Source organism: Oncorhynchus gorbuscha, linkage group LG03 (genome assembly GCF_021184085.1).
Source record: "Oncorhynchus gorbuscha isolate QuinsamMale2020 ecotype Even-year linkage group LG03, OgorEven_v1.0, whole genome shotgun sequence".
Taxonomy (NCBI): domain Eukaryota; kingdom Metazoa; phylum Chordata; class Actinopteri; order Salmoniformes; family Salmonidae; genus Oncorhynchus; species Oncorhynchus gorbuscha.
This window is the reverse complement of record NC_060175.1, coordinates 42,355,131-42,381,385: the sequence shown is the minus strand read 5'-3', so window position 1 is coordinate 42,381,385 and position 26,255 is coordinate 42,355,131. Positions and strand designations below refer to the sequence as shown.

Here is a 26,255-nt window from a genome sequence, read left to right as displayed (position 1 = left end):
ACAACCCAACCAAACCGCACTGCTCACTTAACCCGGAAGCCAGCTGCACCAACGTGTCGCAGGAAACACCGTGTCAGCGTGCACTGCACACGGCCCACCACAGGAGTTGCTAGTGCGCGATGGGACAAGGGCATCCGTCGGCCAAACCCTCCCCTAACCCGGATGACACTGGGCAAATTGTGCGCCGTCCCATGGAGCTCCCGGTCGCGGCCGGCTGTGACAAAGCCTGGACTCAAACCCAGAATCTCTAGAGGCACAGCTAACACTGCGATGCAATGCATTAGACCACTGTGCCACTCGGGAGGACCCTTCTTTGTGTATTTTGATGTGTGCTTGTGGTTGTCTTGCTGGAAGATCCACTTGCGGCCAAGTTTCAGCCTCCTAGCAGAGGTTACCAGGTTTTTGGCTGAAATGTCCTGGTACCTTGTAAAGTTCATGATGCCGTTGACCTTAACAAGTTCCCCGGGACCAGTGGAAGCAAAACATCCCAATAACAAAGATCCACCACCATATTTTACAGTAGGTATGAGGTACTTTTCTGAAAATGCTTCAGTTTTTCTTAATTTGAAACCCACCACTGGTGCTTGTGGCTAAAGAGCTCTATTTTCATGTCCTCTGATCATGGCACCGTCTGGAGTTTGCTGAACAGCTTTGGCACTTGGATTGGAACTAGTACTCCGGTCAGATGACATTTAATATAATAGAGTTCTTTGGCCAAGCACACATGTCGAAATAAGAATGCATAAGGGCAGAATACTTCCTATGACTTCGGTACAGTACACATTGTGCAGGGGTTGCTCTGCATACACCTCCCTGGTGATTTAAACATTAACACCCATAGCTGTTCCCTGGTCCATAGGGATCTACTTAAAGCCTGATGTAAGAACTTTTATAGTACAGCTGTAGGATCTTAATATAAACCAGTTTGCTACAGCAGGGAAAGAATCCTGCAGCAACAGGAAATGTGGATTATAATTCATGGACATTTTTATAGGGGATGATACATTTTTCTTAAGGGAAATCATGTCTGAAATTTCAAAGTGGAAATTACAAACTTCAAAAGCCTTTTAAACCTCAAATATACTACAAGTTTGAATGTTCTCCTGCAACAGGGTGATCAAATTTAAAATAGTTAGTGGGCCTGCCCTCGTACAGGTGTAGGATTTTAAATTTGATCACCCAGCTGTACTGGGTGGAAGCAAAACATCCCAATAACAAAGATCCACCACCATATTTTACAGTACCCCTGGTCCTGTGTAGCTCAGTTGGTAGAGCATGGCGTTTGTAACGCCAGGGTAGTGGGTTCGATCCCCGGGACCACCCATACGTAGAATGTATGCACACATGACTGTAAGTCGCTTTGGATAAAAGCGTCTGCTAAATGGCATATATTATTACTATCATGCTATCCCTGTACCACAGATGCTTGTCAGTTCCCCATAGAATAGGGTAGATCTATTTCTGTATGGACTCTGCAGCAACAATTAACACACGTCATATCCATGACCATAAACAGACATTTGTGGCTGTCATATGATATCTAGAATGGTATTAGATGAATGGTATAGAAATATACATGATTAGCATACACTGTCAGATAATTCAATGTCCAAAATAATGTAATCTGTGGGTAAGTTCATCAGGCAATGCTAGTTAATACTGTAACCTGTATCTAGTTGAGAAAAAAATGTATAGCCTTTGATACCTTTTTGATTACACATTAAACATTTATAAAGATGTTTTTTTTTTTAAAGAAGCCCAAAACAGTTGTAGGTGTCATAAGAACCTCATTGGAATAATGCCTTCACTGTTCCTCATATGGGGTCTATAAAGAGATGGAAGTGTGTGCCATGCTTTGTGACATGGTCAGGCTAGTGTGACATGGTCAGAAAGACAAAGAAACAGTAGCAACATTGACACAATCAGAATTTATGTGGGACACAGGTATTACAAACCGAGAAAAAGGGCATATGTACACATGCAATATTGTATGAAAACAATCAGTCCTTAAAAAACAATAGCTAAAATACAGCTTTACTTTCATCCATGTCTGTATGTTTCACGATGGACTGATTTATTGAGGACATAAAGTGTCTTTGAAATGTTGAATATGTTAGGGGTTGTCCAAATCGAGTGGCAGTGCACCATAGAGACTAATATTATTGATCAAATTCGCCACACAAAATGTGTCTGTTTTCCTGAATGATAAAATGAGTCTACCTGGTTCAACATTCTCAAAGGCACAGTGGTAAGTCAGAACAGAAAAAACATGTTTCAAAAAAACTGTGCAATAGAAAGTTTGTCTTGATAAATAGTGACACACTAAGCCTACTGTACATTATTCTGAAACAAACATACGGCAGCCTCTCACACAATTTATGACAGGCCTCGATTAAAGGCAACAGGATTCAACTCTGAGCTCTGCACTAGCCAGTCATATTGATAATTATTTTAAAGCTGCCTATTCAACCTCTTTAAATGGTTCAAATGATCTCCATTAATTTAATCACTCTTTCTCCACTTCTGTTACCCAAATTTGACTTCTTACCTCGAACAGGCGAGTCAAAAAACAATCACATAAGATCATACAAACAAATGAACCAAGCAATCAATACTTTAAACCACAATGAACCTTCAGTTCAAATGAGTACATTTCAGATCTGCAAGTGTTTAAGATATAGCATATACCTTGATTTATACTTGAATTTGGAAACAGCAACACAAACTGTCAATTTTGGTGATCTGTTGCCCTTTCTTTGCTGTGATAATTGTTTCTGGACTGCAGTCTGTGTCCCAGCTGTCCAGTCCCCCAAACTGAGTTTAGGCTTCTTCTCTGATGCTACTGAAACCTAATAGAGGCCAGTGATCACAATCTCTTCTTCACATTACAGGCATCGTCATCATCCTGGGGGTGGAGGGTTGGATCAGGTGGGGTTGGATGTTGAATCTGTGTCTGTGTCAGAGTGCAGTATCCCCAGGTAACTAAGGGGGAGAAGTATTGGGAATGTGGTGATGGAGGAATGGGGCGGTGGGGGTGTCCTTCAGAGCTTGTTCACATTTCGGTGTCGGCAACGGGGGTCTGGGTGGCGGAGTGGCCGTTGGTGGGGGGCTTGTCCAGGGGCTCCTGTGGTTGCAGAGGGGCCACAGACACCAGGGTGTTGGCCTGGTTCTCCTCATCCACCTGGAAACCCTCTTCGGCCTGCAGGCACAACAGAGGAACCATATAGATTCAATTAAAGAAACACTGATGGCAGGCTGGGATGGGCCATAAGTGTTAAGAGGTATAGAGCTGGGACTTAATACTGAAATATTGTGATAACAGTACAGATTCAACTGAAGGAATAGCAAACAACGGCACATCACATACAGTTTGCACGGAGTATTGAGTTTAGGACAGGTTTTATACAGTGGCAAGAAAAAGTATGTAAACCCTTTGGAATTACCTGGATTTTTGCATCAATTGATCATAACATTTGATCTGATCTTCATCTAAGTCACACCAATAGACAAATACAGTCTGCTTAAACTAATAACACACAAACAATTAAAGATTTCATGTCTTTATTGAACACACCATTGTGACGACCCTCCCACTCTGTCTGCCGTATTCTGTCTTTGTTCTTGTTTCCTTATTAGGATGCCGGTGGGCGGAGTTGAGAGGGTCGTCAGCTACATGGGAAACACCTGGGCCAGGTGTCTCCCAGGATAAATAGACCTCTTCAACATTCATGGAGGAGACTCTCTCCATGCAGACACCTTTTGTAGATTGTGGTGTGTTTCTTGGTGGCCTATTGTTTGTTTGCTTTGGCACCTTTCATCACCCTGCATTATCACATTCATGCATGCAAAACACTCACTTACACTACTGATTACACACACCATTGTATATTATACATAGTTGCTTTAGTTAATAAATACATATTTTGCTACTCCTTATCTCCACATTGTCTCCCTTTGTTTTACGGGCTTTGAGCCGGTTCGTGACAAGTAGGTGCTCGTCCGGGATCTTTGAACTATTGGTTTGGGAGACCGTGGAGGTACGTGTTTGGTTTGAATATGGTGTTTGAGTGTGATCGGCCCAGTATTGGTTGCCTTTGTTGTTTGGTTTGTGTGCTATGTTGGAGAGAGTATAATGGTTAGTTTCCAGGCCCTGCCTAGCCTGAACTCTTGTTCTACTTTCTGTTGGGACGTCAGTCTGAAGTGAGTAATCTGCTGTGTACCTCGGTGGGAGATTTGGGTAGGGTAGTGGAACTTGCTACCCGGAGCTATAGCCTTTTTCCCCTGATAGGTTTAGCGACGTGTTTCATTTTTTGGAATATGTTGGGCATGGTTAATGTTTGTTATTTTTGTGTGGTGTCTGTGGACTGAACAGTTGTCTCGGGGGCACATCTGTGGCTTGGTGGAATTTGCCAGCATGCTGGGGAGTTCTATTTCCTTGCCAACGGGCTACAGTGCGTAAATTCCCACCGCAAATCTGCACGAAGACTAGGGTTGAGTTATTGTAGGTTTTGGGGAAGCTCCATATCTCATCTCTCTTCTGTGGTGCTCAGGGTGATTGTCAATTCTCGGGTTGTGTTCTGGTGTGCTCAGCAGAAGGGAAGAGCGAGATTTTTTTTTGTGTGATTATGGCGTCTTATGTAGATAAGTTCATTCGCTCTCCATCAGAGGAATTGTTAGATTTAGGTACTAAAGAACAGCTGTTGAAGGTCGCGGAACACTACAAGGTTGAGATTAGTGATAAACGTCTAAAGAATTCTATTAGGTTGATATTGAAAGCCAATCTGATGGAGAGTGGTATTCTTGAAGTTACCACCGGGCCAGCCTCTGCTGAGGATTTGTTGTCTCCCCATAACGTTACAATGGCCATTCCATCGGTTAGTCCTAGTAGCCTTCTTTTTGAACAGCAGAAATAACTGCTTTTGTTACAGCTAGAGCATGATCGTGAGAAGCTAGAGCATGATCGGCAGCATGATCGTGAGAAGCTAGAGCATGATCGTGAGAAGCTAGAGCATGATCGTGTGAAATATGAAAAGGAATTGGCATTTAAACAAGATATGGAGCGTGCTAAAATCAAGTTGCAACAAGAACGTATAGAGTTGGTTAAGGAAGGAAAGATCTCAGGAGAGTTTGTTTTGGGAAGGTGACCCAGATTTACCTAGGGGTAGTACCGCTTTTGGTCGTGCCCCAGAGACATTTGATATTGTTGGGAACTTGCGGTTATTGCCTCGGTTTAATTAAAGGGACCCCGAGACATTCTTTTCGTTGTTTGAGCGGGAGTTGTTTGAGCTAGGAGTTGGCCTGATTCTGACCGCACTTTAATGTTGCAGTGTGTGCTGACTGGTAAAGCGCAGGAAGCATATTCAGCTCTTAGTGTACACGACAGTGCCAGTTATGATAAAGTTAAAACGGCTGTGTTACAGATTTATGAATTGGTCCCTGAGGCTTACCGCCAACGATTTAGAACTTTAAAAAGGGACGATAACCAGACTCATGTTGAGTTTGCGCGACAGTTATCTTTACAGTTTAATCGCTGGTGTTCCGCCTCTGCAGTTGTGACTTTCCAAGGGCTGTGTGATCTGATTATGTTAGAGCAATTTAAGGACACAATTCCTGATCGTATTGCCACTTATATTAATGAACAGAAAGTAAAGAATGTTGCTGAAGCTGCGGTTTTGGCGGATGAGTATGTGTTGACTCACAAAAGTGTCTTTGCAAAACCCCGTATTCGGAAAGAGTGGGGGCGTTCGGATAGATTTGGGCTTCGCTCACCGAGATACTTTGGTTCTCGGGCAGAGTTCTATTCAACTAGGGTTGAACCTGACTCCCATGGTAAGGCTGACTTTGGGCAGGAGTGTCACTACTGTCAAGGTTCAGGTCATTGGAAAAACGAATGTCCACTTCTCAGGTCAAAGGGTGCTTACGCTAAATCTAAGCCTGCTGCGTTAGCTGCACCTGTTCCACATCAGTTCATTCTTGACTCATTTCCTCAGGCCCAGGAGAATGTGAAAGTCTATATTGATCCAGACTATTTACCTTTCATTACAGAAGGTTTTGTGTCTATGTTAGGAAGTAAAGACCTAGTGCCAGTGAAGATCCTGAGAGACACAGGTGCCTCTGAATCATTTGTGTTGGAGTCTTGTGTTACCCTTTTCTGCTGAGACTGATTCGGGGAATAGTGTTCTAATTAGGGGAATAGGTTTGAACACTCTGTCAGTTCCATTGCATAAACTGATGTTGGATTGTGGGCTGGTGGAAGGGTGAAGTTGTTGTGGGGGTGCGTCCTTCGTTGCTTATTGAGGGTATCGATGTTATCCTTGGGAATAACTTGGCAGGTGAGCGTGTATGGCCAGTCGTGTTTCCATCTCTAGTGGTTTCCACTAAGCCGTCATTTGTTGGGATTCCTGATGAGAGTGTACAGAGTTTCCCAGAGGTGTTCTCTGCGTGTGCAGTGACACGTTCTATGAGCCGTGGCGAACTAGTCACTGCGCCGACTAATGATAATAATACAAAGTATGTCACTGTTTTCCCTGTTATCCCGTTATCTGTAACCCGCTCAGATCTAATCAATGCTCAACGGGATGACCCCACGTTGGAAGAGTTGCGTGATCAAATTGTGCCTATAGAACAGTTGGGAGATGTCGCCCATGGCTATTTTCTCCAAGAGGATGTCCTGATGAGAAAGTGGGTGTCTCATGATAGTGTTTTTCTGGGGGAGGCAATTAGTCAAGTTGTTGTACCAGTTAAGCTTCGTGAGTTGGTGTTGGAAACTTCTCACAGCGACGTTGCTGGACATATGGGGGTGAGGAAAACCTACAATCGCATATTAAGACATTTCTTTTGGCCTAGATTAAAAGGGATGTTTCTGATTTTATCAAAAAAATCTTGTCACACCTGTCAATTAACTGGTAAGCCTAATCAAGCTATTAAACCAGTACCATTGTTTCCTATTCCTGTACTCAGCCAACCTTTTGAGTATCTGATTATTGACTGTGTGGGTCCTCTGCCTCGTTCTAAAAAGGGTAGCAGTTACCTGTTCACTGTGATGTGTCAGACCACTAGGTTTCCTGCTGCCTATCCTCTCCGATCTATCACGACTAAATCGGTGTTAAAAGCTTTGACTCAGTTTCTCCCATTGTTTGGAATCCCTAAGGTCATTCAGAGTGATCAAGGATCTAATTTTACCTCTAATCTGTTTGGTCAGGTTCTTCAACAGCTCCATATTAAACACAATGTGTCTAGCGCCTATCACGCGCAAAGTCAAGGAGCACTGGAACGTTTCCATCAAACACTTAAGTCTTTGTTGAGAGCTTATTGTACTGAGATGGATAAGGATTGGGAGGAGGGGTTGCCTTGGTTACTGTTAGCCGCTAGGGAAGTTTCACAGGAGAGCACAGGTTTCAGTCCAAATGACCTTGTTTGGACATAGGGTGCGTGGACTTTTATCTGTTCTCCAGGATGACTGGAAGTCTCCCGAGCCTCCTCAGTCCCTGTGTTCGTATGTGTGTGATTTCCGGCGACGGCTGTATGCCGCTGGTGAAATGGCTAAAGAGAAGTTATCATCTTCACAGGAGAGGATGAAGGGCATATTTGATCGCCGAACTGAGCCTCGTCACTTTAGTCCAGGTGACCAGGTTCTTGCTCTGCTGCCAATTGTTGGTTCTCCTTTTCAAGCCAAATTTCAAGGTCCATATACAGTGGTGCGCCAGTACACTGAGCAAAATTATCTAGTTGCCACTCCAGAACGGAGGAAAGCACACCAGCTGTGCCATGTAAATCTGTTAAAACCCTATTATGCACGTTCCTCTGAGACTGAACAGTGGGATTCTACAGAGGACGGTAAAACCTGTTCTTTTGGCTGATACCGTTGTTTCCTTGGGTTCTTGTCGTGCTAGATCTGTGCATGAGGAGGAAGATGTTCCTGGTCCTGACGATTGTATATTGCAGGGTAGATTGAAAAATTCAGAAACACTGGATATTTTAGACAGTCTTCTCACTCACCTACCTGTTGATGAGCGGAAAGAGATGGTTGGTCTGATTCAGAGATTTCCAGGTTTATTTTCTGATACACCTACACGTACAAACTTAATAGAACATGATATTGACATTGGAGGTGCTGACCCCATTCGTCAGCGGTTCTATAGAGTTTCTTCAGAGAAACTACGTTGTCTGGATGCTGAGGTCAAGTACATGCTGGAGAGTAAGATAGCAGAGCCTTCTTTCTCCAGTTGGGCTTCTCCCTGTATCTTGGTCAGTAAACCGGATGGAACAAACCGTTTTTGTACGGACTACCGTAAGGTAAACAGTGTCACAAAGCCAGATTCATTTCCTCTTCCTCGGATGGAGGACTGTGTTGATCAAGTCGGTGCAGCTAAGTTTGTGAGCAAATTTGACCTGTTAAAAGGCTATTGGCAGGTGCCACTGACGAGTAGGGCACATGAAATCTCTGCCTTTATTACACCCTTTGGTCTGTACTCGTATTCAGTTATGAGTTTCGGTCTGCGCAATGCACCTGCCACTTTTCAGCGACTTATGAACAGGGTTGTCGCCGGTCTGACCGGGTGCGCTGTTTATTTGGACGATGTAGTGATCTATGCAGATACTTGGGAAGAACATCTGTCCCATATTCAAGCCTTGTTCGAACGTCTGGCTGTGGGTCGCCTCACAATCAATCTGGCAAAATGTGAGTTTGCTCAGGCGACCGTTGCATACCTTGGAAAAGTGGTTGGGCAGGGTGAAGTGCGTCCTGTTCGGGCTAAAGTGGTGGCTATTGATGCTTTTCCACCACCAACTACTAAAAAGGAACTGATGCGTTTCTTGGGCATGATTGGTTATTACCGTAGTTTTTGTAATAACTTCTCTACTGTGGTCGCTCCCTTGACAGATATGCTGAAAGCTAAGGCTGTTTACGTTTGGTCTACTCGTTGTCAACACGCTTTTGAAGATTCAAAGAGGTTGCTTACCTCAACTCCAGTGCTGGCTGCTCCTCGCATGGATTTGTCATTTACCTTGCAGGTGGATGCTAGTCATGTGGGGGCAGGTGCAGTTTTGCTGCAAGCAGATGTGTCTGGGATTGAGAGGCCTGTTTCTTTTCTAAAAAGTTTAACGATTATCAGTTGAACTATTCGGTTATTGAAAAGGAAGCGCTAGCACTCATTTGGGCGCTACAACACTTCGAAGTCTATGTCGGGTCGGGGGTAGTACCTATTGTGGTCTACACCGACCATAACCCCCTCACTTATTTGAGGTCCATGATGTGTCCAAACCAGAGGATAATGCGATGGTGTTTATTTTTACAATCATTCCATCTCGACGTGAGGCACATCCGGGGGACTGAAAACGTGATTGCTGATGCGCTCTCTCGTGCGCTCTGTTCCTAATGTTTACGTGACTTACCATTGTTTCGTATTGTCATGTTCTCTCTGTCCTGTCTGCTCCCTCCTGGTCTTGTTTTCTTTCCTCTTAAATGTTGCTTCCTGTGTGAAGGTTGCTGAGGTCTGGGGAGGAGGTTGGCTGGGGCAAATTGTAAGTGTGAACACGTAAACCCTCATCAATTTGGGCACAGAGGCTGTGTCAATTTGGAACTTGGAGGCTGGGATTTTGTTCCGGGGTCCTTGTTGGTCCCCGGTTTTATGGGGGGGAATGTGACGACCCTCCCACTCTGTCTGCCGTATTCTGTCTTTGTTCTTGTTTCCTTATTAGGATGCCGGTGGGTGGAGTTGAGAGGGTCGTCAGCTACATGGGAAACACCTGGGCCAGGTGTCTCCCAGGATAAATAGACCTCTTCAACATTCATGGAGGAGACTCTCTCCATGCAGACACCTTTTGTAGATTGTGTTGTGTTTCTTGGTGGCCTTTTGTTTGTTTGCTTTGGCACCTTTCATCACCCTGCATTATCACATTCATTCATGCAAAACACTCACTTACACTACTGATTACTGATTACACACACCATTGTATATTATACTTAGTTGCTTTAGTTAATAAATACATATTTTGCTACTCCTTATCTCCACGTTGTCTCCCTTTGTTACGGGCTTTGAGCCGGTTCGTGACACCATGTAAACATTCACAGTGCAGGGTGGAAAAGTATGTGAACCCTTGGATTTAATAACTGTTTGACCCTCCTTTGGCAGCAATAACCTCAACCAAGCGGATCAGACCTGCACAACGGTCAGGAGGAATTCTGCTTAAACATGGGAATTCATTTTTCTGTCAATGATACTGTAGCAAGCTGTCCAGGCCCTGAGGCAGCAAATCAGCCCCAAACCATGATGCTGCCTCCACCATAGTTTACAGTTGGGAATGAGGTTGTTGGTGTGCTGTGCCTTTTTTTCCTCCACACATAGTGTTGTGTTCCTTCCTTCCAAACAACTCAACTTTAGTTTCATCTGTCCACAGAATATTTTGCCAGTAGCGCTGTGGAACATTCAGGTGCTCGTTTGCATACTTCAGACATGCAGCAATGGGTTTTTTTGGACAGCAGTGGCTTCTTCCGTGGTGTCCTTCCATGAAAACCATTCTTGTTTAGTGTTTTACATACAGTAAACTCGTCAACAGATGTTAGCATGTTCCAGATATTTCTGTAAGTCTTCAGCTGAGACTAGGATTTTTCTTAACCTCATTGAGCATTCTGCGCTGTGCTCTTGCAGTCATCTTTGCAGGATGGCCACTCCTCAGGAGAGTAGCAACAGTGCTGAACTTTCTCTATTTGTAGACAAGTTGTCTTGCCGTGGACTGATGAACATCAGGGCTTTTAGAGATACTTTTGTAACCCTTTCCAGCGTTATGTAAGTCAACTATTCTTAGTCTTCTAAGATCTCTTTGTTTTTGAGGCATGGTTCACATCAGGCAATGATTCATGTGAATAGCAAACACTCACATTTTGTGAGTTTTTTATATTGCAGGGCAGCTCTAACCAGTATCTCCAATCTCATCTCAGTGATTGGACTTGCCTAGTTAAATAAAGGTTAAATAAAATTTAAAAAATGTAAATGTACAAATAAAACAATCACTATGATGCAATGTAAACATGTATGGTGGAGATAGGGAGTCTGGGCTGAGGTTGGGAATGTTTTTGTCAATCAGATGAGATTGAGGTTAGTTTATGCAATGCCTATGACGATTGACTGTGAAAAGAAGACGCCAAAGGAAGGCAGTGCCATATACTTTTGTCTAAACCAGCATATGGGTGTGGCCCATATGAAAGCTATTTCAGACAATCTCATGAGGCTTTTGTAGGAGAAAAAAAATGTAACTTGTGGCCACCTGGTATGAGGATGAAATAGAAACAGCAGAGAAGACTTAGAGCTGTTTATGTGAGTGTGGGTTTGCGTGAGGAAGCAACCAAAGGATAACCTCACCTTAAATCCAGTCATAACATTTTAAATAGACAAGCAAGAGGTGCATCAACCACCCAGTCTTCCCAGTGAACTTGGTCCTTTACAGTTTTAGCTTTCTATGGGTCTCTCTCATATCATGACCACTCACCAGTCTCGCTCCCTTGGGTGGTGGGCGGTGGGTTTTCAGGTAGTAGCCTGCGATGAGAAGAATAGCCAGGAGCAGTCCAGTGAGCAGCAGGGAGACCAGCACTAGCTTGGAGTTCTTCCCCCAGCGAGGAACAGCCTCCTCAAAATCAATCTGGAGAGACGAGAGTTATACACGTTAATATCAGGAATTCAGGGTTTTCATAAATGTGAGGGGGACGCAAGGGGGACGGGGGAAAACAGTTCTAAATAGTTTTACAAGCAAAGAATCCACAATACCTGCATGGCTGGAACTATACATGGTCTTTCTTACAAAATACCCTGTGTGAATTACAGCAGTCATCTGCATTTTTCTGGTATAGATTGTATACTGTCACTAGTAATAGCAGGGCCTCTGATGCCATTTGGATCAGGATATTTTACCCCTAGACTGTAGAGCCGGGATAGGCAACTGGCAGCCCCCTTCAGTAGACCATGAACCAATTAAAACAGTTGGGGTCTCAACTTCCTGTTGAGAGTTAGAATAATAGAATATACAAGGTGCAATTTTAAAATTTGGTTGTGTAACATTGTTGTTTTTGTCACACTGCTTTGCTTTATCTTGGCCAGGTCGCAGTTGTAAATGAGGACTTGTTCTCAGCTGGCCTACCTGCTTAAATAAAGGTGAAATTAAAATAAAACAAATAAAACTTAATTAGCCTATGTCAGCAATTTTATTTTAGATTGGTAAATTAGTTTAGCGGCCAGCTATCTAAACTTGTGGTAAGCATGGTTGAATTACTAACCAGGGTACTGCCCATTTGATCATCAGTTATCATGTTAAAAACTGCAAACATTTACCTCCACCCTATGGTAAAGTGTGTAGAACTGCAGTAAAATAGCTGTAAAACTACAAACAAAGACACGCATAATGAGTTACGTTTTTTTGTGGCCCCCATCAAAGTTACCCATCCCTGATGTAGAGGATGACTATAGGCTTTCTGTACCCAGGGCTATCGTAAGGCTATACAGTATAGAGATAACTGACTGAGTGGAGAAAGGGCATAATCTCCCAACCCTCCACAGCAAAGTCTGAACACAAAGGTGCCATTGAACTGACTGACCAACATAATGAGAAAAGTGTGGCTGGGTGCAGCTCACTAAACTTTTTTTAGTGCTGCAAGGGGTGTAAGAGTGGATGTAGAGATGGAGCGCAGAGTGTCTAATGTCAAAAGGACAACATGGTTGGAGGGAGCATGAGAAGGATCACCCATTCCTCATTCCCGCTGGGAACACTCAACACCATGTCCACCGGGACATTTGTGTTTGTCATGCAACATCTTCCCGGCAGCTTGGAGCCGTGAGTGAGGAATCACTCCTTGTTTATTTCACTGTGGTTAGATCAGGAGCCAAATCAGCACTGTGACTTTACCTCACTTACCACTGTGCACAAATTAAAGTCCTTTATTGTAGGTGTGACTGCAGTGGCCACTGAACATAATGTCTTTCTCATGACTCAGACATGGATGTGTACGTGGTGTGAATTCTGTGAACTTCATATGTGGAATTGGAATAATGTGTTGTTTTCCTGGTATTTAATTAGAAATAAAGATACGTGAGACTCTACCTTGTCTTTTATATTGTCATTGTTGAACTTCTCTGCCATTCCTTTAGCATCAGCTGTAAGAAGAGAACATGTGATTTGGTTCATATTTTTTCAACAACAGACTATCAGAGTCTTCCCACATAAATCAAAAAGCAGAGGAGGAGGCTAACCTTCTATGTATTGGCCAAAGATCAGGATTTCATTAGAGTTGTCCTCCTGAAAGACCTCCAGTTTACAGTCAACCCCACACAGGTGCTCCAGAACACTTTCGATTTTAGACCTGGTCTCTTCCTGTGGAAAGACTAGTTGGATTAATAAAGTGTTTGCACTTGGGGCTACAGAACCTCTGGTTAGTCCTTGTCATTTAGATAACTGAAGTGGGAATTGTCTTCCCGAAATGTGCTCACATACAGTACATTAATGTGCATACACATTCACAACTATGGCTCTTTAGAAATGTATACCCTGAGAGGAACCTACCTCATCCCATCTTTCTTTCTTTCCCATAAACCAAAAAAATGATACCAAAACCTTGTGCAATTATACTCCACCCCATGTAACATGATCCAAATAGAGCCACCAGCCCCCACAGACAGCTCTGCTCAAACCCTTGATCCCAGCCCCAGAGTGGACAGCTGGCCTCATTACAAAGCTCACTGGCTCTGCCAAGGAAACTAGACCGCTCTCAAGGCCTCATCTGCTATGGCACTCAGAGCATGTAGAATATAATTCATGTACAGCACACAGACTATAATCTATGTTGAAAACAGTTTTATTCACTTCTCTTTTCCCTGAATCAACTTATTTCTGAGTACTCTCTGTAAGGGGTTAGAATTGAGGGGTGAGGGGGTCATTGGATGACATGTATTTGCTAGCCTACTTTATGTTATCATTCAGGAATGTTCTATTAGAAGTTTGAGTAGTTGCTGTTAGCTCAAGGTAAAACATGTTTTGCCTCCAGCCCCTGATGCAGCTATATTGTGTAGCGCACCATTTACCTCAGAATTGTATCAGTATTCATCAGTAATTTGTTTATAATTGAAAACATTTTTTATTTTTAATCTAAATATGATCCTCATAATTGGAAACATACATGGATGTGTCATTAAGATCCCCCACATCAAAGGAAATGTGGTGTCTAACCCGGATGAAGCCAATCAAGTCATAACGCTTAATCTGGTGTAAGAGTGAGCGTGTCACTGATTACATGCCATGCTGCAGGGTCTTTCCCATGCAAGCCTAAATGGAGAAAGAGTGGGGGGAGCTCGGTCCCATTCAATACTGTTACATAGGTTACATAGGCCTCTTAATGGGAGACTCCTCTATTCCAGGGAACCATTTAATACGATTTAATCTTGATTGAGATCCGAGGAGCTGGAGCTCCAGACGGCAGGCAGACAGACACAGCTAAGAAATGCCAGACATCCCTTCCCTTACCTGGCCCGACCTGCACGGAGCGGAATTCCTGTTAGCCCAACCAGCACTGCCCCAAGACGCTGAGGAATCACTTTGATACATACGCTACAGCAGCAGCCCCACCACCGCCCAGCCACCCTTCACGCCAAACCTTTCGACACGTTCTTCTCGCCCTCTTTGGACCTCTCTCCTGAAGGCATACCTTGAGTTGTAACAAACTATTTTGACTCCCCCTCCCCACCTGGCAGGCATAACTAGGGAGGAGAAGGGCAGATGTGCCACTTGCCTCCTTAAACTGCCCACTGGAGACATATTAATCACTGCTGATTAATGAAGAGGAATTTCCTTTTTAGCTCATGAGCAATGATTTGAAAAGGGGCAAATTGAAAGTGGCATCTCTGTAAACAAACTCATTTTCCTTTTTCCTGTTATGATTTTGCTTCAAGACCCAATCATCTAACTTCTTACTCTGACCACCTTAGCTTCCGCTCACATTTTCCACCTTGAGACTACCCTCTGGATACAGTTTGAACTGAGGTGGACACTGCTGCCAAGAGGGTTTCCTGAATGTCAGATCAGGAAGGCAGTGGCTTTTCTTTTGGTGAGGTGTGTGTCCATACCTGTGGCGTGGACAGTACTTACACAGCTGGACGAGGCCTTTAGTTTCAGACTCACTGCATCTCTGTCCTGGACCGCTTCTTTATCAACACACATCACACCAGCCTGTGGAGAGAGACCAGACCACTTCAGTTAGACTAGAGTGTGTGTCATTCATTCTGTATTGGGTGATTTGGATGGTATAAAAAATACAAATAATATTATACTTTTTTTGGTACTTTTTACCCCTTTTTCTCCCCAATTTTGTGATATTCAATTTGTAGTTAGTCTTGTCCCATCGCTGCAACACAGTGCATGCTTAACGCGGAAGCCAGCCACACCAATGTGTCAGAGGAAACACCGTAACAACTGGTGACCGAAGTCAGCGTGCATGTGCCTGGCTCGCCACAAGGATTGACTAGAGCGCAATGGGACAAGGACATCGCGGCCGGCCAAACCCTCCCCTAACCCAGACAACACTGGGCCAATTGTGTGCCGCATCATGGGTCTCCCGGTGGCGGCCAGCAGCGATATAGCCCTGGATTGAACCCGGGACTGTAGTGACACTGTGATGCAGTGCCTTAGACTGCTGCGCCACTCGGGAGGCCCAATTTGGATGGTATTGTTACTGCACTCTAGGATCACCTCTGGAATGAGCACCATGTCACTTGACTGAGAGGTCAGAATCTGCTGGGGAGCCTGGGTCTCCTGGTTGTCGTCTGTGGTTGCTGCTTCACCAGCCTTCCCTGTGGCCTCCCTCATGTCTCTGGTCTCCTCTACCACCTTGGTGACTGGAGCCGCTGTGGTGTCATCTAAAATGTCTGAGAGGTCCAGTCCAGGAATACTGGAGAATACATTGATCTGGAAAAAGGGTGCATCTCCTTCTGAAAAAAGGGTTAGGGTTTTAGGCCTATGTCCAATTGTATTTAATTCATTGTTGACGAAAAAATGATGGGATGAGCCTATAGGACGGTATATAAATACAGCAACACCCATAGTGGCTCTGTGGAGACAATCTGCTAATGGATCTTACCTTCATCTGACAGTTGTGTAGGATCAATGTCATCCCCACGAATGACTCCAGCATCATTCACTGGCCGTGTGGGCCCAGTAACAACCTCATATTCTGCAACTACGCCACCTGGAAGAGAACAACAATTGGATAACTTATAGTATAACACTTGCATCCCAACATGTACTGTAGCTACTATGACAACTTTGTCACAACAATGATGTCCAATCCTGAAAGAGTAGAGTCTTCTGTGTCACTTATCTTGAGGGTTGCTATTCTAATTTACACCAAGCTACATGGTCATTTGTATTGACTTTTACATGACATTGAATTTCCAAGCTATGCTCAACTGAGCCCAGACCCACCCTGGCTTATATCACCACATTAATTCTACAGCATGTGTGCAAACAGACTTGACTTAGCACCTGGACTCGCAGAACTGATAGCAATCCTGCCACACCAATATATTCTGGTATTAGTAGTGATACCAAGGGGGGGGGGTCTCATGGGCTGTGAATGTAATCTAGAGTGAGGTGTTTGTGTTAAACCAATGGTGCCCGTCTCTAATAGACTCCACCCAGGGCCTGATCTGAAATCAATTAGGCCCCATGCAGCACTAAAGGGTCTGACATTAATAGCCTAACTGTGGGATAAGTCTTCAGCTCAGCCTGTTCCAGGTTCAAGTTTAGTCTTATTAGTCTCATGTACAGAATAAACATGGTAGACACCGTCCAATGAAATGCTTACTTGCAGGCTCCTTCTCAACAATAATAAAATACAAGAATGCCAACAAAGTAAATGGCTCAGTAGAATAGAATAAACATTTTAGCATCAGCATAATACAGGAAGGCACAATTTATAGTACAATGTTTACACATGTATCAGAAAGGGGGGGATTGTAGGCCAAGTGTTTAAATTGTGCACTATTAGCAGTAGTAAATAAGAGTGGTAGCAGCAATTGTGATGTGTGTGTAGCATGAATGTGTGTGAGCATGCATGTGTGCTAAGGGACGGAGAGTCCATGCAGGTCCCCAGTCCAGTTCAAGTGTATAGCAGTCTGATGGCTTTTAGATATAAACTGTTGCAGACCATGCTCCGATACCGTCTGTCCGATGGTAAGGGAGTGAACAGCTCATGAGTGGGCTCCTTGATGATGCTGCGGGATTTCCTCAGTAACTGTTTCAAGTAGATGTCTTGGATGCGTGGGAACACGGCCCCAGTGCAAATAAACGTTCTCTTGTCGCTGCCAGCCAGGGAGCCTGACCCCAGACACACTCCCGCTGGGATGGTAGGTACGAGTCCCCCATGGAAATGTCTCTCTGGTCTAATGACAGATATTAATACATAGGCCTCTGTGTCATTTACTGGAAATGGATGTTATATTATTACACTCTTTAAAGTCTTAGTATGTGCATTCATGTCCTCATACCCAGTTAGCTATGTGGCTGGACAGATACGATTCTTACTTCTTCAAAACTACTTAACTACTCATGTGGATTAATATACACTGAACAAACACATAAATGCAACATGTAACGTGTTTGTCCCATGTTTCATGAGCCTCAGAACTGCAGACCGTGTGGATGGTGTCGTGTGGGCAAGCGGTTTGCTGATGTTCAACAATGTGAACAGAGTGTCCCATGATGGCAGTGGGCTTATGGTACGGGCAGGCATAAGCTATGGACAACGAATGCAATTGCATTTGATTGATGGCAATTTGAATGCATACAAATACAGTGATGAGATTCTGTTGCCCATTGTGAGCCCCATTTTCTTAAAGGTATCTGTGACCAACAGATGCATATCTGTATTCCCAGTCATGTGAAGTCCATAGGTTAGAGCCTAATGAATATATTTCAATTAACTTATTTCCTCATATGAACTGTAACTCAGTAAATATTTTGAAATTGTTGCATGTTGCGTTTATATTTGTTTCAGTATAACACCTGCACTGCTTTCACACTCTCGAAAACGAACTTATAATTTCTAAACCCTTGAAGCATTTGATATTTCAATAAACCAACCATCAAATATGGTTTGTCTAAAGTCTTCTTTGCCAGGCGATATGCTATAAGAGAGGTGCCACTCACTGCTAAAAGAGGGTAGGGATATCTCTCCAGTGTGTAACACCCATTATCCTCCAACAGGGTGAAACCATGGGCATATAAACGCCATGGCAAGTTTTAAAGTGAAATATAAGACCCTTGTACCTGTCTGTGCCTGTAAGTGGGGCCTTTTGAATGGGGGTCTTGATATATCACTGATACCCTTACATGGGGATGGCCATGTCTTTTAGACTAATGGGATTTGATACTGACTCCATCTCAGTCCCAGCTCTCATATGCCACGAAGAAGTAATAGGAGAGCTGTGCTTCCCTAGACAACACCAGTGCCCGTTTCAGACTCATTAGTCAGTAGAATACACAATATCAAATAATCTAGGTGAATTAAGTTTCCATCTAGCTAGCCTGTTAAACATCTGAACTCCTTACCGAAATATTCTACTGTTTACTGAAATTGTTGGCTCACAGTGTGATATTGAATTAATACTTTTTCTCAAAAAATGTGTTATTTTACTACTTCTACCCATCAGGCCCTCTGAGGTGAAAGCCTGTTTTACGTGAAGTTCCAGACTTAATAGTTTCTACTATTGAATGCTACTATTGTCAGCTACTATGGACAGTGCTAATACAGTGGATACCATGCTGGGCAGTGTATGTTTAATAGACTAAACTAACATAGATAGTACTGGTATAAAAACACTAATAAGTAATGCGTCTGACTCCCTTTTTCCTGAGATGTAACATGTTTACTGAGATAGTAATGGACCCCTCCTTTCCCTTTCCACTCCTCTCACACAACGTCATTACCTACATTTACATTTTACATTTAAGTCATTTAGCAGATGCTCTTATCCAGAGCGACTTACAAATTGGTGCATTCACCTTATGACATCCTTATGACATCTTATTACCTCACCCACTAGGCGTTATGATAATTCTGTAGATCTCATTACGACTCTCTCCTCCCTCCCTGTCATTTCTCCATACAGTAACACATTGTTGTTTTCTGGTTAAAACCTCTTGAGGCTATGGGTTCCCCTACAGGACCCCCCCCCCCCCCCCCCCAGCTGAAACGGTGGCGCAGGGAATGCAACAATATTCTTAGAAATATTTAACCTCCACACATTAACAAGTCCAAATGAAAGATAAACACCTTGTTCATCTACCCAGCGTGTCAGATTTTTTAAATGTTTTACGGCGAAAACACAACATATATTTATGTTAGACCACCACCAAAACAAAGAAAAAAACGTAGCCATTTTGTACAGCAAAAGATAAAATGACAAAAGCAGGATTTGTTTTTAAATCAATCACTAACCTCTTGAAAATCTTCATCAGATGACAGTCATATGACATGTTACACAGTACATTTATGCTTTGTTCGATAATATATGCATTTTATATCCATAAATCTCGGTTTACATTGACGCCATGTTCAGAAAATTCTCCAAAATATCCGGAGGAATTATAGAAAGCTACGCCAGATAACAGAAATACCCATCATAAACTTTGACTAAAGATACATGTTCTACATATAATTAAAAAGATACACTGGTTCTTAATGCAACTGCTGTGTCACATTTTTTTTTACGTTACAGAAAAAGCCTAACATTGCAATAATCTGAGACGGCGCTCAGACATAACAATATTTCTCTGCCATGTTGGAGTCAACAGAAATACAAAATTACAACATAAATATTCCATTACCTTTGATGATCTTCCATAAGAATGTAGTGCAAGGAGTCCTAGTTCAACAATAAATCGTTTTGTTTCATAATGTTCAATTCTAGTTTCCAAGTAGCAGCATTTGCTACCACTTTCAGCTCAAATGCCCCAAAAATGACTTCTGGTCCAAGATAACTTTGCATCAAAACTTCCAAATGACATATTACAGGTCGACGAAACTGGTCAAACTAAGTGCTGTTATACTCTGTTATACTCTGTTATACTCACAGACATAATTCAAACGGTTTTAGAAACTTCAGAGTGTTTTCTATCCAATATTATTAATAATATGCATATATTAGCAATTTAGGACAGCTTTTGATGCAGTTCACTATGGGCACGCAATTCATCATACTGCCCCCTATCTCTAACAGGCTGCCACATAAGTCTTGTCCAAGCAAGAACAGGTCATAGCCATTCTAAAATAAAAGTGTGTAGAATAATTGGCAGGGTTTTGGATAGGCTACTGTACCACTAGGTCTGACATTTCCGACTGTCTTTCCACCGTGTTTGCTTGTGGAATTTAACATTTACAGTCAGTTGTTGCAGTGTGTTAAATGCTGTGTGTTGCATTGATGGGATTGGCTAAATCCGTATGATGTGCAGGTGTCAAACAGTCAGCGTGCTGTGTAAACAGATGAGTCAACAGTACTGAGGGAGGTTCTCACACTGGTATACGTAGGCTAGCAACTGTTAATACAGGTGTCACTTGAGTTTGGTTTTTCCTGCAGTTTTGTGGCAGTTTAATTGCGTTTACTAATGGATGCCCTGAAGCCCAAGGCAAAAAAAAGAGGAGACTACGGATTATCTTGTTTGAATGACTTAGGATCTCCTTTAAGCGACTTCGTAAAAAATATATACAGAGAATTTATAAAGTATTTACACCCCTTGACTTTTTCCACGTTTTGTTGTGTTACAGCCTGAATTTAAAATGGATAACATTTCAATTTTGTGTCACTGGCCTACACACAATACCCCATATTGTCAAAGTGGAATTATGTTTTTAGAAATTTGTTCAAATTCATTAAAAATGAAAAAATTAAATGTCTCGAGTCAATACGTACTCAAACCCTTTGTTTTGACAAGCCTAAATAAGTTCAGGAGTACAAATTCACTTAATAAGTTCCATGGACTCACTCTGTGTGCAACAATAGTGTTTAACATGATTTTTGCTGACTAAGTCATCTCTGTACCCTACACATACGATGATCTGTAAGGTCCATCAGTCACGCAGTGAATGTCAAACACAGATTCATCCACAAAAACCAGGGAGGTTTTCCAATGCCTCACAAAGAAGGGCATCTATTAGTAGATGTTTAAAATAAAAGAAGCAGACTTTTAATATCCCGTTGAGCATGGTGAAGTTATTAATTACACTTTGGATGGTGTATCAATACACCCAGTCACTACAAAGACACAGGTGTCCTTTCTAACTTCCTGTTTCCAACAAGGCTCTAAAGTAAAACTGCAAAAAATGTGACAAAGAAATGGTCTAGAGTTTGTTAGGATAAAATAAAAGGAATAGTGCTAAGTACAGGCAAAATCCTAGGGGAAAACCAGGTTCAGTCTTCTTTCCAACAGAAACTGTGAGACAAATTCACCTTTCAGCAGGACAATAACCTAAAACACAAGGCCAAATATACTCTGGAGTTGCTTACCAAGATGTCATTGAATGTTGCTGAGTGGCCTAGCTAGAGTTGTGTCTTAAATCGTCTTAAAAATCTATGGCAAGACTTGAAAATGACTGTCGAGCAATAATCAACAACCAACTTGACAGAGCTTGAAGAATAAAAAAAAGTATAATGTGCTGTAATCTCAGATGTTATCGCTGCCAAAGGTCTTGACTCAAGGGGTTGAATACTTACCTAATCAAGATACAGTATATTTGTGTTATTTTTAAAAATTATTATTATTATTATTTTTTTTACAATTGATAACATTTTTATTCCATTTTGACAGAGTATTTTGTGTAGATCGTTGACAAAAAATGACAATTAAATCAATTTTAATCCCACCTAGTAACACAACAAAATGTGTAAAAAGTCAAGGTGTGTGACTACTTTCTGAAGGCACTGTATTAACACTGAGAACACCTTCCTAATAGTCTGTTGCACGTCCTTTTGCTATCAGCCTCAATTTGTCGGACTTGGCTTCTACAAGGTGTTGTCTGACACCTACTATCATACTCCGTTCAAAGGCACTTAAATATTTCGTCTTGCACAGTGACCCTCTGAATGGCACACATACACAATGCATGTCTCAAGGCTAAAAATTCCTCCCCTTCATCTACACTGATTAAAGTGGATTTAAGGGATCATAGCTTTTGCCTGGATTCACCTAGTCAGTGTACTGTCATGGAAAGAGCAGGTGTTAATATGTATATACACTACCGCTCATCAGTCTATTCTTGTTTTGAGAAATGAAGGCTATTCCATGCGGCGAATTGCCAAGAAACTGAAGATCTCGTACAATGCTGTGTACTACTCCCTTCACAGAACAGCACAAACGGTATCTAACCAGAATAGAAAGAGGAGTGGGAGGCCCCGGTGCACATCTGAGCAAGAGGACAAGTACATTAGATTGTCAAGTTTGAGAAACAGACGCCTCACACGTCCTCAACTGGCAGCTTCATTAAATAATACCCGCAAAACACCAGTCTCAATGTCAACAGTGAAGAGGCGACTCTGGGATGCTGGACTTCTAGGCAGAGTTCCTCCTTCCATTGTCTGTGTTCTTTTGAGATGTGGCTTTTTCTTTGCAACTCTGCCTAGAAGTCCAGCATCCTGGAGTTGCCTCTTCACTGTTAACGTTGAGACGGGTGTTTTGCGGGTACTATTTAATGAAGCTGCTTACATAGGATGAGAAACAATACTCCGAGCCACAGCTCCATGCTACTTGTCAGACAGAGAACTGATACTATATACTCGTTGTTGGGATGGGATTGGCTCGGGGGGGGGGGGGGGGGGGGGGGGGGGGGGGGTAGCTTTTGACCATTCGTTTAGATTCTTCATGTCTTGCCCATTGTTAAAATATTTTTGGTCCAAATTGGATGTTAGGTACTATATTTATTGAATATTATATGAATTGTATAAATTAAAATGGCCAATTTTTGGATGCAATCAATTGGTTTAATTTCTCAGAGATCAAATTATATTTCAACAAAATAATGTTTCATGAATGTTAATCTTAACAGAAACGATTTCAGAACAATCTGAGATGGTGGGTGTCAATTCTTGTTCTTGAGCTTTTAGAGGTGGAACGATGCTGAATAAAACCTCACTCTACCGGCGATTCTAGTCACTCTTCAGGTTTCTCTTGTGTATGACACTATAGTACATCTCTCCTAGTGGACCTAAGGAATTTGCGTCTGAAAGTGCTGCTTTTAGTGGCTGAGGAATGTGACATTGGACCTCAGTCCCTCGGGGTATAAACACAGGATTGTAGCTCTTGCCTCTGAAACAGCAGAATCCTGACCTGCCAACTTCATCTCTGTCTCTGTCCCAGAACCAACCCAGCCATCTTTTCCCTGGCATTAAACCCAGAAAGAGGATGAAGGATCTCATGTTTTCAATCAGGCCCTAATGCTGCACCCATGGCTGCCCCACCCTGCGGTTATGACAGCTAAGTGCTGGGGACTTCAGTCAGGATTCAGTACACACGACATCTGTTTCTACTTGTGTATGTATTTCACTCCACCGATTGTCCGTTACAGTTTCACTGCTGTATACATTACCTTGTGTTTTGGGACAAATCCATGTTCCTATGTGAGTGTTCAGTAGATGTTGCTAAAACAATATCTATGACTCACATAATTACAGGCCCTGAGGTCAGGTCGAGTTCTTTCTGAAACTAGTAAGCCTCCTTAACCAAGGAAAAGCATATGGCTTAAATCCTTTGTAGTGTGTTCACAAACACAACCTCTAGAAATGTTAGTTAGAGACTTCAGTTAAGAAAACAAGGTGGTTTTACTCAAATTCAAACTTAGACAGGCAGGCATTTACAATCTCATTATGTGAAGCTGTAATAAGGTGGAGAGATTGCAGATGAGATCCATCTATTCTCTGTTTTGTTTAGTTGAACTTTTAGAGGTGACATTAAAAAGTTACAATTGCATCAAGTTTTGGGGTTCCACAACACCTTAGTAGATTCCCTCATCCTGCTGTTTGGCTGTAGCTCTTTGAATCATTTCTCTAACCCCATCTCTCACAAGCCCCTCCTACTACAGCTACTGTATGCCAGTGTCTTTTAGTTCTGACTCAATCCAGCGTACTACAGTAATTCTGCGTAGTGCTAACATAATACAGCCCTCTCTCTTCCACATCTCTAAAGTTGATGGTAGCACCCAGCGATAAAACAAATGGTATAAATATGAATTTGTTTGAAAGCAAAAAAACTTGTCTCTTCCCAGGAAGTACGGTCTTTAAACAAACTATAGACTGCTTTGTTCTTTCCCCTTCTTTTCTCACTCTCGCCATCTTTCTCCCTCTCTGTTTCTCTGTCCCTACTGTACCTCTTGCTTTTCCTGTTGCTTTTCCACCTCTTGCACCCATGCATTCTCCCTCACACTGCTTGGAACAACTGTAAGGCATTCTGGTACCAGTAATTTATGTCAGCGAGCTTCGCATGGCATTGTGATGTTCATCTTTTCATTGAATGGTGAATTATATTAAATAAGTGTCCACGCATTCTTAAGATTCAAGATTTTGTAAGATACAATACCAGTCAAAAGTTTGGACACACCTACTCATTCAAGGGTTTTATCTTTATTTTGACTGTTTTCTACATTGTAGAATAATAGTGAAGACATCAAAACTATTAAATAACACATTTGGATTCATATAGTAATGAAAAAAAGTGTTTAAACAAATCCAAATATATTTGAGATTTGAGATTCTTAAAAGTAGCCACCCTTTGCCTTGATGACAGCTTTGCACACTCTTGGCATTCTCTCAACCACCTTCATGAGGTAGTCACCTGGAATGCATTTCAGTTAACAGGTGTGCCTTGTTAAAAGTACATTTGTGGAATTTCTTTCCTTCTTAATGCGTTTGAGCCAATCAGTTGTGTTGTGACAAGGTAGGGTGGTATACAGAAGATAGCCCTATGGCTACCACAGAATTCTGCAGCGATACCATCTGGTTTGCGCTTAGTGGGACTATCATTTGTTTTTCAACAGGACAATGACCCAACACAGCTCCAACACAGAAGAAGAGCGGTGGAGTGCTGCATCAGATGACCTGGCCTCCAAAATCACCCAACCTCAACCCAATTGAGATGGTTTGGGATTAGTGGGCCCACAGAGTGAAGGAAAAGAAGCCAACAAGTGCTCAGCATTTGTGGGAAATCCTTCAAGACTGTTGGAAAAGCATTCCAGGTGAAACTGGTTGAGAGAATGCCAAGAGTGTGCAAAGTTATTGTCAATGCAAATTGGTGGATACTTTTAAGAATCTAAAATCTAAAATATATTTGGATTTGTTTAACACTTTTTTGGTTAAGACATTATTCTATATCTGTTATTTCATAGTTTTGATGTCTTCACTATACAATGTAGAAAATAATAAAAATAAAGAAAAACCCTTGAATGAGTAGGTGTGTCCAAACTTTTGACTGGTACTGTATACTGATTCCTTATCAACGTTAATCTACATGCATGTGTTCCTCAGACCGAGGTACTTTCCATAGCTGAACCAGCTGTCTTCTACTCGTAGAAATTGAATCTGATACTTCCACTACCATTGACATCATCTGTAATAAATCCCATGAACATGGCATGAGTTTGAGATGAAACAAATTACTACCTCAATATGTCATCCTCCACGGCAACAAAAATCGAATGCAATTAAGTATAACATAAATAACTGCTATTGTTGTAATGTTAGTTTATGTGCAGTTTGGTGTTGCCATCAGAACAAAGACACATGGCTCAAAGTTCAAGCGAAGTCTCTTCTCATTGGCAGGAAATGTGATAGATCAGACGCAGATAGTACAGGATTGGGAGGTTTAGCCTGCTATCAGGCATGTTTCCAGTGTTTATGTTCTAGACAATAAATTATATTCTGCCATGTAAAGACTAGTCTATACTCTAGGCACAGTGACTGCAAAGATACTTCTGAAGAGTCTCTACCCTGACCCTTCCTGTCTCTGCAGATGGCCATGCTTTCTATCAACTTCAGCTTGGAAAGCATGGATGTATGAATTTTGACTTACCGTGAAGGAGTGTGGCGATGAAAAGCAAAGCGAAAGCTATCATTTTGTGGGTCTCAGTCATTCTCCTTTTGGATGCTGCTGCTAACATTCTCCTCCTGTCCAGTGTGAATGTGTGACAGAGAAGGAGGGTTTCCTCCTATCTTGAGCGGGGCGGATAAAGCGCCACT

General features: G+C 42.4%; 1 protein-coding gene across 2 annotated transcripts; it reads right to left on the bottom strand.

Annotated features, from left to right (window-relative positions):
• Positions 1 to 1,909: 1,909 nt before the first annotated feature.
• Positions 1,910 to 26,255, bottom strand: LOC124031398 (hematopoietic progenitor cell antigen CD34-like). Of its 2 annotated transcripts, none has more exons than XM_046342586.1 (8): positions 26,089 to 26,255; positions 16,115 to 16,222; positions 15,727 to 15,962; positions 15,127 to 15,207; positions 13,239 to 13,359; positions 13,090 to 13,142; positions 11,488 to 11,637; positions 1,910 to 3,199 (listed from the first exon to the last, which is right to left on the bottom strand). In XM_046342586.1, the coding sequence occupies exons 1-8, from the start codon at positions 26,174 to 26,176 to the stop codon at positions 3,053 to 3,055; spliced, it is 984 nt and encodes a 327-aa protein (XP_046198542.1). In that variant the 5' UTR covers positions 26,177 to 26,255; the 3' UTR covers positions 1,910 to 3,052. The 2 variants fall into 2 exon arrangements, with proteins under 2 accessions (XP_046198542.1, XP_046198541.1); XM_046342585.1 differs by having other exon boundaries at positions 15,727 to 15,965; positions 26,089 to 26,254.

Bases quoted from the DNA above. Each gene is read 5' to 3' on its own strand.
- LOC124031398 (XM_046342585.1), bottom strand. From the start codon at position 26,176: ATGTTAGCAGCAGCATCCAAAAGGAGAATGACTGAGACCCACAAAATG. The intron at 16,223-26,088 runs GTAAGTCAAAAT...GTTCTCTTCCAG, and splicing joins CATCGCCACACTCCTTCACG to GTGGCGTAGTTGCAGAATAT. The intron at 13,143-13,238 runs GTTAGCCTCCTC...CTCTTCTTACAG, and splicing joins CTTTGGCCAATACATAGAAG to CTGATGCTAAAGGAATGGCA.